Here is a 13,888-nt window from a genome sequence, read left to right on the forward strand (position 1 = left end):
CTGGTAGAAACCTTTCTTTTGAAGTACATCACTGTGTCTGCTCAGAAAGGGTTCAGCATTCGGAGACATTCACAGTACTCTTAAAATCCATACAAGAGCTATGTCAGCCCTGGGCAGTTCCACTGAGTTCAGTGGGAATTAAAGTGGTTATGTTACATGTTTCTTTCAAGCCCAGATACTGCCTTAGCAATATTTCAAGTGTTTTAGTGCCTCATTTTCTATGAAATTGCACATACGTTTAGCCAATAAAAATAATGTTTTACCATTCACTGCCTTCAGCAGTGCTTGGGAAAACCTAAAATAGGGAGATTATTCTTGTACAGGTTTTCACTCTTTAATTCAATTTTGATCTTTCCTTTTCGCAATTGTTTACATATGAGCTGCATGGTTTTTTGTGTTTTAGATCCTAATCTGTGGAAGACAGACAGTCTGTAGTTACCTTTCTGAAAGTATTGAACTGAAAGTGGTTCAGCATTACATTAGTCAGGATGGACAACCTGTTGTTAAGGAACACATCAACTGCCTTGCAGCCAAGCAGAAGTTGCCTTCATATGTCCTAGAAAACAGTGAGCTCACCGAGCTGAGTGTGAAAGCTACAGGAGATGAAGACTGGTCCCAGGATGTATGTCTTTCTAAACATACAGAACACAGCACTGTCATTCAGGTATGACTAGAAATAGGCATATGGAATATAGCATTAAAAAAATGTCTGAGAGAACCGGGAACTTGCCCTTCAGACTTCTATTTGACATGATGAAATGTTGAATATTATCATCCTGAAATAATTTTAGTGTAATGCTGCGGATCTCTCTGCATACAGGTACCATCTTCAAAGAGTTCAATCACGTATGTGTGGTGCACAATTTTGACTCTAGAGCCCAACTCACATGTGCATCAACGCTTAGTAAGTACATTTCATGTTTCTGAAATCTAAATGTTTATGCCTTACATGTCATATAGTAAATTCAGGGCAGAATACCACACTTTAAAGATTTGTTATAATTATTTATTAATTATTGTTTGTTGTTTATTTATTGTTAATTATTAATGTTATTATTTATTAATCAATAGATGCAATACTGGAATAAAATTAGCCTGAAATTGGTCTATTCTTTTTTTTTTTTTTTCAGATTGTTTTCAGCCCTCTTTTCATTGTAAGGAGCCATCTTCCAGACCCAATTATTATACACTTAGAGAAGAGAAGTCTGGGACTGAATGAAACACAAGTGATTCCAGGGAGAGGACAGGAGAAAGCACTGCAAAATATAGAACCTGATCTTACGCACCACCTGACATTTCAAGCCAGGTAAAATACTCAATTTCCTTAAAAATAGTTCATTTGTATGGATAAGAAGGAATAATTTATACTTTAACTTCTGGTGCATTTTCTTCCAAGAGTATGGTGTATGCAGAGGACGTACAACAGAACAAACATGTGGCCTGAAATGATGTAATAAGAAACATAAAATCTAGTGTAACTAGCCTAAGCATATTGGCATTTGTTTGCTTAAGCAGTCCACGTTTTTGTGTTTTGAAAAATAAATTCCTAAATTATCTTGGAATGGTTTTTGAGAATACTGAAGACTTTCTAGGATCTCAGACTCAAAGGTCATTACAGTGCACTAACAAATTCGTGCATGTCTGTTAATGCTTCGGAACTTGTTAGACACATTAACTTGATTCATCCATGATTACTTTGCGAGTGTTCTTACTGCAGAGCATGTTTGGAAAGCTTCATCGAAGAAGATGATAGTACTACTAATACTTTCTCTTGTGCAAATGGCTGAATCTGTTTTCACTGACAGGGAGGAAGATGACCCATCAGAGTGTGCAGTACCTATTTCAACCACACTAATTAAACAGATAGCAACTAAATCCTATGCAGGTGGCAACGTCAACCAAATACTGTCCGAGTTCTATGGCACCTCTAATCCTCCCCAGCCTGCGTGGCCATATAACAGGAAGGATTCAGACAGGTAATTCTTTGCTAAACCTTCTTCATGGTTATTGTATTGCCTTTTCAAATAAATTGAAATCATGTTCAAGAACACTCTATGTGATTAACATTGAATGTAGTTTTAGTAATTACATGATTCCTGTATGTAAGCTGCAGAATATGTTGCAGCTGGGAAAAAAATTGAGGTCAACCTAGGGGCTGCCCTTGATATCACTGAGAAGATTGCATCAGCAAGGATTTTCTTCATCTTCTTTCATCAGCATTTTTCTTACTGAAGCTCTAGAGGCTGTTGTTTATTACATAGCTTTTTGTTTCAGTACAGCAGCAGGGAGTTGCTGTAGGAGGGGTTGCTGGAAAAAAAAAAAAGGAAATGTGATTTTAGGAGTACTAAAGTCACAGGATTAGTTCTGAAGGGTAGTAGTGATTCCGTTAAGGCTTTTCTTTAATTGACCAAATTTAGGTTGAGCTTATGCAGTTAAAAATATATGTTTATAGCCTACATGTATCTAGATCACTCTGACAGCATCACAGAATGTTCCAGAATGAAAAGGTAAGAGGAGACTGTTTTTCTATTTCAAAACCAGAAAAGCCTTGAAAATTTCTGAAAATATTGATTTATCATTTGTAATGTTGATTTCATTATTCTTTTGACTTTACCTTTTTGTTTATTTATTTTTGAACAGCAACGAACAACTCTCCCAATGGGATAGCCCAATGCGGGTAAAGCTGTCAGTGTGGAAACCATGTGTTAAAACTCTGCTGATAGAACTTCTGCCCTGGGCTTTGCTTATCAATCAGTCCAAGTGGGACCTCTGGCTGTTTGAAGGGGAGAAGATTGTTCTTCAAGTACCTAGTGGGAAAGTAATTATACCTCCCAACTTCGAGGTAACTTTGCCGTTCACGTTAACAGGCACGGTTCTGATGAACATTCTGATTCTGAAGAATGGTTATTAATCCAGACGATTCCCACTTTCCAGTCACTGTGTCTGTTAGTCACGTGATGAGAAGTTGAAATAAGAATAGAAACTTAAGATAGCGACTGAGACACCAAGCGGGTAGCACAACATGCTTGATAGCAATGTTCAAAGAACAACATGTCTTAAAGATGCGTAGTTAAAAATTGTCTGTAAGATGCTGGAGGAAGAAGAATGCACGCCGTCTGATTCAGCAGCCATTCCTTCTCCCAATTCAGCCGATGAATCCGCAACGTAGGCATAATTTAGCAGCCCCAGTAAATTGCTATAAAGGCCAGATATAGACATTGGCCACTGCTGTGCTGACCTGTCACTTGGGAAGTGTCTTGACCGCAGCAGGAAAGCTGACAGCCTTGAAGGAATGTTTGGTTCCAGAGTGTTTTAGGTCAAGTTGTTTCATAGCTCGTACGCTACTAAGAAAGCTTTGATAGTGAGATAGGGTGAATTACAGATGAGGAGGATTCTTTAGGATGCCTGCCTTCCTGAATTCAGAGTTTTGTGTCATGTATCTTCTCACAAACCTTAGCTTGCCATGCACGTGCTTTTTTATTACAACCTCAGTATTCTTTATTTTTGAAAGAATTAAAACAATTTGACACAGTGTCTTGTCAATTCCAGTTGGACAATCTGATACTTCCTGTTTATTTTACCATCTTCCCTCCCCCCTGCCATGTATGTCTGTTAATAAGCAAAAGGTCTGCCTATTAACATATCTCAGTGTGATCTATGGACTTGATTCTACCATGACGATCAGTCCCATATCCGCATTGTGGTTTCATCTATCCCTGTAACTACACAGAATGACTCAGAGGGAGTAAGGGAGAAAATGAGATTGACTTAGTAGTGGAAACTACATTTAACGCTAGCAGAAGTGTACTGAATTGTCAACAAGTCATAATCAGTCATTTTTCACTTGCAGGAAGCCTTTCAGGTTGGAATATACTGGGCAAATACTAATACTGTGCACAAATCAGTGGCAGTTAAACTGGTTCATAATGTGACCTCCCCGAAATGGAAGGATGCCGATAATGGAGAAGTAGTAACATTGGACGAAGAAGGTTTTGTTGAAGCTGAAATAAAGCTTGGTGCTTTTCCAAGTCATCAAAAGGTTAGAAAAAAGTTATCATGATTTATACCTTTATCGTTTAAAAAAAAAGACACATAGCAGATAAAAACAGTGAAATGTCTGCAATGTGAAAGCTCTTCCCTGATTACATTAATACATGTAAAGCATAATGGCAGTATAAACACTGTATGAAATATAAATTAAAGAATTAGGTTGCCAAAAACATTCTGCCCAACTTATCAAGATAATACAATATCTCCTGGAAAAAGAATTGGTGAATTCTCAGTCTTGTTTGGGAAACGTTGTAACTTCAAACATCTGTGAATATGAGCCAGCCAGCAGTGCGCTTAGGTGGGCAAGAAGGCCAATGGCATCCCGGTTTCTATCAAAAATGTGGCCGACAGGACTACGACAGTGATTGTCCCCCTGAACTCAGCACTGGTGAGACCACACCTTGAATACTGTGTCCAGTTTTGGGCCCCTCACTGCAAGAAGGACATGGAGGTATTGGAGCGTGTCCAGAAAAGGCCAACGAAGCTGGTGAAGGGTCTGGAGAGCAAGTCTGATGAGGAGCAGCCGAGGGAACCAGGGTTGTTTAGTCTGGAGAAAAGGAGACTCAAGGGAGACCTCATCACTCACTACTGCTACCTGAAAGGAGGTTGTAGTGATGTGGTGGTAGGTCTGTTCTCCCAAGTAACAAGTGACAGGAGGAGAGGAAGTAGCCTCAAATTGCGCCAGGGGAGATTTAAGTTGAATATTAAGAAAAATTCCTTTACAGAGAGGGCAGTGAAGCACTGGAACAGGCTGCTCAGGGAAGTGGAGTCCCCATCCCTGGAAGTGTTTAAGAGACACGGCTAGATGTGGCTTAGTGGTGACCTGGCAGGGCAGTGTGAGTGGTTGGACTCGATGGTCTTTCTTTTCCAATCAAAAACAATTCTATGATTCTGTGATGTGGCTCAACTTACAAAGCGCATGAATATAGACAAGATTTCCACAGTTAAAAAGAAAATGGCAGTTCTGTCACTGTATTTCAATACCTTCTGTGGTTTTGCGTGTGACCTCATCGTAGTTTTTATTATCTTACAGTTGTGTCAATTCTGCATTTCTTCAATGGTTCGACAAGGTATACAAATTCTACAGATAGAAGATAAGACGACAATAATCAATGATACATCTTACCAAATCTATTACAGGCCACAGCTTTCTGTTTCCAAACCCCACTCAGGAGAAGAGGTAAAGCACTGTGGATGCTGGTTTTGTTCGTCATATGCGGTACATGGGTGTTTAGATTTGTCTGGTCTCAGCTGCTTATAGCAGTGCTTGAACAGAAATCTTTAGACATTATTATGATAAAGTATTTTATACTACCTTAATGTAAGACACAAAACCCTGGGTAAATTCAACTGCAGTCATTAACTGTGATCAGAAATCTGTGCAAAGGAGATTCTTGCACACTGCAGAATTAGTTCTGCCTGTTCTCCACCTGTTCAGGCACTAATGGCCATTTCTGTAAAATAGCAGCATAATCCGTAGTAGCTGTTGAAATTGTTCTTGGAATTTTTACCGAGTTTGCGTGTAGGAGAGGTATATTGGGCTGGCAGGCTGAAGACTTTTTGTTATACTTTTGGGAAGACTCCAGTTATCTGAACAAAGCTGCAGAACTAGAGACATGCCCAGAGTTCACATATTTCAGCAAACTGCATCAAATCGTGAATATCAGCTTTCCAATAATCACACAGTATATTTAAGGACAGGCTTACAGGAAACAAAATGTATGCATGGTCGATATATTTTAATCAACCATTTATACATATTTATTGGAGATTACATTTATAGTAAAATATGCAGAAAGAATTCCCAGGGTCAAAATTGCTAGAGGAGTTGGCAGATAAACAAATTTTTGAAGTTTCCTGTTTCTGTATTGTTTTCCTTCTGCATTGATTTTCTTCGCATCAGTGTCTGCATTTGTTTATCACACATTTTGTAGAAGTCTCATGGGACAGGGAGTCGAGGCTAAAATCCATTCTTGGTTTATATCTATAGACGGATTTCCTTCTCACAGTTATGTTACAGTGATGTTAACTGTTGCTTTTGGTAGAGTTATGCAGTGCAGCTGAGAGGACTGTGGATAACTGTGCCCAGTTAACTGCCTAAGTATACCTGAAGACAGAGTTTGGCCAAACAGCTTTTAATGCAACAGACTTAGCGCAACCTTTAGTTATTGTGGTCAGTTGCCTACCTGAGATTGTTTTGTGCAACATCAACAGGAATAAACTTCCCGTTAGGAGCCAGCATGTCGTTCCACCACCATGTTTTTCTTTCCAGGACTTCCACTCAGCAGACAGTACAGTGTTCAGCATCAGTCCAGCCGGGGCACCTCCTAGCAAGGTGCTGAGCACTGTGCCCTGCTGGGACCTGATGGTGGACGCCAGTTCCTTAACTTCGGGGGCGCCTCTTACTGAAAAACGCATACTGCTGAGTTTCAGTCCAGGGGGCTGCGCTGGGAGTTGTGAGCTGTGGAGCCTGCCAGCTGTCATTAAACAGGAGTTCGCTAGACAGAGCGTGGCGGTGCCCACAGGGGTTTGTACTGAAGGTGGATTTTGTACCAGGTACTGTGCACTGAACATGAATAATGAACTTTGCTTGATGCTATAAAGCCCCAGCTAGTAAGAAACCATAACAGATTAATGCAAAAGTCAGAGTAACACATGCCCCCCATATGTAAAGGCAAGTCTTACTTTAATTTAAAAATTGTTATCTTTTGATGGGTTTGGTGCTTTTCTTATAAATGTTATAACCGTATGTACAAGTTGTACAATTTTTATAACGCATAGGCTGCTATTTTTTTACCTGCACAGAAAATAGGAGCATGATTTATTTACTCAAGGTCATATTCATGAATTTATATTTAAGATTATGGTCTTTTTAAATTTGTCAATAAAAATTTAAGATTCAAGGACAATACAAAAATGTAGGTTTTGTTTATAAAAGGTAAAAATACGTTTTAGTAAGACTAATAATAAGAGGATAAACAGGAAAAGCAAAAAAGATAAGAAATTATTTTTAATATTTCCAAGTTTTAAAGCTTAAACTATCCAAATGTGCATTCTACTTAAATGCATCCAGCTAGTTATAAACAGTCCGGTGACTTGTCAGGTGCTTCAGTTCTCAGACCTAATATCTGAATCTATGCATGCTTATACTGGTATGAACAAGAAACAAATCTGCTGAAATTAGAGGAGGTATATCGGTATATACTACCAGCCATGTGAGCTTTCTCTTGCCTGAAGTGCTGCCATTGTGAATACCAAAGATTCTCACACAGACTTCAAATTTAAAAAAAAAAAATGATGGGAAGAACTAGGAAAGGATTGCTTGTAATTTTGAGACAGGCATAGAGGATCTCATGTTCCTAATCAGATTTCCAGACTGTTTGGATTTTTAAAATCGCTATGAGGTGAAGTTTTTTTAGAAATAGCAAATAAATTTGCACAAGAAAAAAAAGAAAGAATTTGTGTTTATGTGTGAAGACATTTTATGTAGCCAATGAATAGAAATAAATTAATTTATTTTTATTTTGGAGATTTATGTAGTGATAGTCCATAACATTAACATTTGAAAGGGCTATAGCATTGTGGATCATTTCGGGGGAGCAGTCAGTTACAGATTTATGTATTTGTAGAAATATCTTTCATGTGTATCAGAGAAGTATGTGTGCAAATTCTTCTGGAAAATTTTAAAGATTTATGTTGAAAATTTGGGCCTACAATCTCATGGTTTTAATTTAATATAAATCTCTGCTGGCTAGGGCTCTCATCTTGCAAACACACATGCTCAGTTTAACTCATGAGTAGTCTCTATGAAGTTATTTCTTCTCTAATGTTGTTTTTCGTACTATTTCCATGTGTTCTTCTGTTTAATTCTCAGTGGAGATATGTACTTGCCTAAATGTATATAAGTATCTGTGGAATTGGAACTCGATCATAAAGAGTCTTACAGATGATACTTTTGAATGTTTTTAATAGTTCAGAGTAATAATATGAAAAGATTTAATCCAAAACATGCATGATCAAATATATCTGCTTCCGTTTTAGAGCTATAGCACTGACTTACCAAGAGTATCTTGGTGTGACGTACCTAACGCTTACAGAAGATCCTAGTCCTCGTATAATTATCCACAATAGGTGCTCTGTTCCATTGCTTGTAAAAGAGAACTTCAAAGGTAGGTAGTATGCAGTAATTGGAAACAGTGCACTGTTGTAGCACAAATTATTCTACTGTATCTCCAATACAAAGTAAAGTTCAGTGTGTGTTTTGGTTACAACCAGAACTTGACGCCCTCATAAAGGTCTGTCTCAAAGTGAGAGACTCTGGAAGATACTGAAGCCTGGAAGCTATTGGAGCTAATCACGAGGTCGGGAGTATGAGCTTACATGGCTCCAGGCTTTTGGGTCTCCCTGGATCCATCTGTTAAGGTGACTTTGCTGTAGGAAACCAATAGGCAGTGGAGTTTTGTTGACATCAGTTCAATCCCACAGAACATTTACATTTCCTCAGATTCACAAATGTTACACAAAACGTATTGTGACAATCCCAGTTACAATATGATAATGTAATGATCAGTGGAACATTATTTAAGTAAATCTTAATGACAAAAAGCAGAAAAGGAGAAAAACCCCAAAACATACAATTCCAACCAATAGGAAAGTAATGGTTTTACTTACTAGTAACATTTCAGAAAGGAGCTTCCTTATTTGTGTAAACATGGTTGAGTTTTGATTTAATAATAATTGATTAATAATAGGGTTTTAGAAAGCCCTAACCTTGTGTATTTTATAAAATTTCAGATACGCCAAAGTTTGAAGTTTATTGTAGAAAGATTCCAGCTCAATGTTCAGTTCATCATGAACTTTACCATCAAGTCTCCAGCTATCCAGACTGCAAAACAAGAGATTTGTTACCCAGCATTCTTCTGAAAGTGATGTCATCTGATGAATTAGCAAATGAATGGAGTGATTTTGTGGACATCAACAATCAAGGAACACAAGTATCTCATTATAAACTGTTCCGTAGTTCACAGCATCAGTGGTTGTCTTCCTGACCTGCACAGTGTATTGTTCCTCTGCAATAAGCATATCCTTTCTGTTGGTTTCAGGATTTTTTATATAAGTCTTGGGAGCTCTCCTTCCTAAGCCCTTTTCTGAGGAAGTTTTATATTGCAGAATACCTTCTTCACTGCCTGGTTTTTAAAAGATAACTAGATCAAAAATACAGACTTCCTAGCAGCGAATTTTTTCACTTCTTTTTAATCAACCTGGCTGATTTCTTGGTTCCCTGGAAAAATCAGTCCTTAAAATTTCTGGCCCCTGTAAGTAAAGAATCCCACAGGACCCAGGAAGGCTTTTCTCTTTGGTAACTTAATTATCACAGGATTTTTATCTTTACATCTTGTAGGAATCATCACTGTCATTCTCCCTCTGTGTCTTGACAGAAGCTACATGTCTTTCTAAAACAAAACAAAAAGACCCTTTTCTTTCCTTCTGTTGTTTTTCTCCTGTTTTGAGGTAAATGAAAACTTCCTTGACTGGAGTAATTCTTTTTGATGGGAATTTTTTCCATCTTTGAAGTCATTAGTTTACATGGAATCAGCATAAACTGCTTGGCTCTTTGAAAGAAATACTAGTTTCAGATGTTTTCCCTGGGGACCAATCACAAAATGCTCTTGATTATTGAGTGTTATGTTATATAGCAAGTAGTCCAGTTTCATTCAGCAAGCCAGTCAAGCAATGCAAGGTTTCAAATTTCAGTCATTAATGTTATGCCAGACCAGGGTTCTTTGTAAGTATCTGGCTTCTAGAAGGAATTAGATGCAAGACAACATTTGGGGATCATTGTCTACTTGAAGAACTCTCTAAACAAGAAGTGTATCCTTCTGTTATTGAAGTTTTAGGGTTTCCGTGTAGAGAATTTCCCCAGGATTTCTCAGTCCATCTTTCTCGTAGAAAACTATAAGTAAATAAGTAATACGCTAATAGCTTTACATACATCTTGGTTCAGATTGTGAAATATCTGGGATTTATTGGCTCTTAAGTAGTTTGTACGCTTTCTACCTAGACAGAGATAGGTATTAGAAATAAAACGTTATTAATTTACTAAAATCAAGCTCTTTATCATCAGAATCAAATGAGATTGTAATTCAAATGACCTGTCTTTAAGATCAGTGAAGGTTTTTTAGAATAATGAGGGTGCATTGAAAAATTCAGAAAATGTCCTTTTTTATCCAATTCCATCACACAGGACTGCTGATCTCTTTCAGATAAGCAAAGAATTAAAACCGACATATCAAAATTAGAAATTACCTTATATGTAATTCTCAGAAGAATATGACTAATTTGATGAACAAAATTTAATTACCTGTACAGGATTAATATAAATAGCGTTACAAGAATGAGTGTAAGTGCTGATCCTACTGAACTTCCACGTGCTTTTCCTTCTGGTGACTTGTTATCAGCAGTAAAGATTCTTCAAGACACACAGCTGTTTATTTCACCGGTGCAAGCCCATTATCTTCATGTTATTTCTTGAGTTTGCATTCCTTTAAATTTTAGCTTCTGTCACTACAATTCTAATAAACGATTGTGCCAATAGCAGCCCTACAAGAAAACAGAAGCCAGTTTGCTCTAAGAAGGACTGCTGTGAGTTTTCCAAACCTAAAAAGACCTTAATGTTTTATATTCTGGAAAAACACAAAACTTGCACAGAAATATTGCAGAATTAAGCTCCAAAAAAAAAATCATTCTTTAAGGAGAATATTTAATCCTAAGGACAACTTGTTCAGAATGAAAGTTTGCACATCTGTAGGCAAGACGCAAACCCAAGTTCCCATTTTCCTGCCTCTTTAGACATTCTACACTTTCCAATAGACACTTGCCATTTTTTTGTGGCAGCACCCTGCTTGTGAAGGTGTTCTCACAAACCCGGTTTAGATGGCTTAGATGGTGCAGTGTTGAGTTGTTAAGCAAGTCTTTGTGGATCCAAAACGGTACTTATTTTTTTAGCCTTCATGTGTTTTGCCTCATGCTATCAGACATCTAACCAGCTCTGAGCTAGGGTAGAGCAACACAATGTTAATTTAGGGTTTATTTTCCAAAGTAGAAGGTAGGATTTTGCAGACCTCCAGGAATATACCTTTCTTCTTAATCCAAAATCACAAATTAAAATCTCTTGTTTATTCTTTTCTCATATAACCACCACCCCCCTGCACATCTTGGTTATTTCTGTAGAAATTTCTTCTTAAAATGTATTCAATTATACAGTTAAAGGATGAGGTGCAAATTTCATCTTGCTGCACAACTGAAATACTTAAAGTATCAGAGCTGTTATTTTCTGCAGTATTGAAATCTGTTTCTATAATAAACAGTATCATGATTAGAGTAAAAAATCTCAGCTAGAAGGCATTAATAGGATTAATTCAAATTATGACATTAAAAAGAGTAATTTCAGTAGCATTCCATATGTTTCTAACTCTCTCCACTAGATCGTGTTCTTAACTGGTTTTGGCTATGTTTATGTGGACATTGCAAATCAGTGTGGAACTATAGCTATAACCTTGGCCCCAGAAGGAAGAGCAGGACCCGTCGAGATCAACTTCAACAGGTACATATAGTACATAAAAGATGATTAAAAGGCATTGCCAAACAGTGCTGAGAGGTTCCTCGGTGTTACCTGACTGATGAACCTCGGCTTAGCTGTTTGTCTTGTGTAATACTGCTGCATGCTCTGTGGCATATGTTTAGAGGATATGTTATCCTTTGTATATCACAGTTAGAAAAGGACAATCTAACATCAAAAGACGTGTCACTTTAGTGTAAATACTTGATGTCTGTTACAAAAAGAAGTGCTGAGTTGTTTGTTAAAAAAAGACATTTTCCATCATAATTAATTTTGAGTGTGTTCATCATTTGGCCAGATCCTGCCATCTGTAATCATACAAACTCCAGTAAAATTGGTAGGAAGCTTGTTGTGCAAGAGCCGCATAGAAATAGTCTTACGGTCAATAATTGACTGTACTTGATTATACAACTCTTCTTTAAAAGGCTTCCCCACGTCCATGACACACCACAACCTAGTCCTCAGCTTCATTCAAGTGCAACTATAACACTACCTATTTCCAACATGGAGAATGCCTGGCCTCTAGCAATGCTGTTACAATTTCAGTGGAATTTGTGGTACTGTTTTGATTTGCACTGTAATTATTAATCCCCAAGAAGCTGGTCATCAGCAGTACAGAATAGCCCTCTTGCTAGTTAAACTTGACAATGGACAGTTAACACTGGAGATGGGGAGGCCCTCAGTGTCATTGGAATAAAAATGCTGTGGTGACTTCATTGGAGGGCACTCAGTGCATGTGATATGAAATTAATTGTCCATGATAGTAACCTTCAGTAGAGGCTCCTAGAAGATATTGTAACACCTGAGGCTCTATGTGAATTATCAGAAAAATGTATTTGTAGCCTGCTTTAATACCTGGCTCTGTTGCAAATCTAATAGGAAATTACTGTATGTATAGAGATGGTCCCGTCCAAACTATCCTGTTGATTGATAACAAAGAAAGAGAAACCTGGCATAGACGTGCAATATCCCATTTCTTATCCCAGACCCCTTGGGTGGAGCCCACTGTGGTGATTAAGGCTGCCAGATTCCATTAGCATTAACAGGACTTACACAGTGAGTTTCCTGTGTATTACAGAGAACATCTCTCCTGATAGCTTTTTGGGAAAGCAAGATGCCAGGTGAACTCAAAATACGTGAAGTAACAAAACTTCTTTTCCCTCCTGTCCAGAAGTCAAGAGCAGACCCTATCACTGAAAATGTTCATCAGTCAGTTAAGTCTTGCTGCATTTGATGATATTACAAACCACAAAGTGTCATCTGAACTTCTGCGTCTCACAGCAGACAACATTTTCCTCCACGTAGCCCCAGCCACCAGCTACCTGAGACCCCTGTCGCAGGAGTTCCAGCGTGTTGCCCTGGAAGGCCTCCCACAATTTCATAGTCTCCAAGTGTATTGTGAAGACTTGCAACTGGACAATCAGTTATACAGCAAATCCAATTTCCATTTTGCAGTCCTGCTGTGCCAAGGAGAGAAAAATGAGACTGTGCAGTGGTCCAGAATGAACAACATTGTTTGTAACAAAGATTTGGAAAAGTATAAGGAAAACTGCTTTATAAAACTCTGCATTGCTTTTTCCGAGGAAGAGAATTTCATGTTTCATGTGAATGACCTCAGCTTTGAGCTCAAACCAGCTAGGCTGTATGTGGAAGACACCTTTGTTTACTACATTAAGACTTTGTTTGATACATATCTTCCAGAAAACAAAACCACTTGTCAATCCATTAATACTTCCGATACTACCCTGATACTGCCTGAACAAGTGAGAGAGCATGCAAGAGCTTTAGTCAAGCCAGTGAAGTTAAGAAAATTAACAATACAACCTGTTAATCTCCTTGTCAGTATTCATGCTTCACTGAAACTGTATATAGCCTCAGATCACACCCCTCTCTCCTTCTCGGTGTTTGAGAGAGGACCCATCTTCACCACTGCCAGGCAACTTGTCCATGCCTTGGCCATGCATTATGCTGCTGGAGCACTTTTCAGAGCAGGTCAGTATCTTCCTTAACATGTAACGTTTTTATTAGGTACCAGGATTCTGTGATTGTCTCTCAAGCTGAATAACCTAGATATTAGGCATATGATTATTGTTTTCCTCAGACACTATTTAATAATGAGATTTTCAGACACCTTTTATGTCCTGCCATATGACAGAAGGGAAATAAAATGGCTGAGCAGACACCAGTGAAGATTTGTAAGGTTATGCTAAACATTAACCA

General features: G+C 38.0%; 1 protein-coding gene across 1 annotated transcript in view; it reads left to right on the forward strand.

Moving 5' to 3' along the window:
* The window catches only part of LOC104489249 (vacuolar protein sorting-associated protein 13B-like), a 117,898-nt gene that overhangs the window by 82,884 nt on the left and 21,126 nt on the right, over window positions 1-13,888 (forward strand). The window contains exons 13-24 of the mRNA XM_010131392.1: window positions 404-664; window positions 821-904; window positions 1,131-1,306; window positions 1,806-1,976; window positions 2,641-2,842; window positions 3,851-4,039; window positions 5,084-5,230; window positions 6,323-6,606; window positions 8,092-8,219; window positions 8,845-9,044; window positions 11,535-11,653; window positions 12,840-13,660. Of these exons, the coding sequence (XP_010129694.1) occupies window positions 404-664; window positions 821-904; window positions 1,131-1,306; window positions 1,806-1,976; window positions 2,641-2,842; window positions 3,851-4,039; window positions 5,084-5,230; window positions 6,323-6,606; window positions 8,092-8,219; window positions 8,845-9,044; window positions 11,535-11,653; window positions 12,840-13,660 (2,782 nt within the window). The remainder of the gene's footprint in view (window positions 1-403; window positions 665-820; window positions 905-1,130; window positions 1,307-1,805; window positions 1,977-2,640; window positions 2,843-3,850; window positions 4,040-5,083; window positions 5,231-6,322; window positions 6,607-8,091; window positions 8,220-8,844; window positions 9,045-11,534; window positions 11,654-12,839; window positions 13,661-13,888) is intronic.

This window comes from Buceros rhinoceros, unplaced genomic scaffold, assembly GCF_000710305.1.
Source record: "Buceros rhinoceros silvestris isolate BGI_N320 unplaced genomic scaffold, ASM71030v1 scaffold1192, whole genome shotgun sequence".
NCBI lineage: Eukaryota > Metazoa > Chordata > Aves > Bucerotiformes > Bucerotidae > Buceros > Buceros rhinoceros.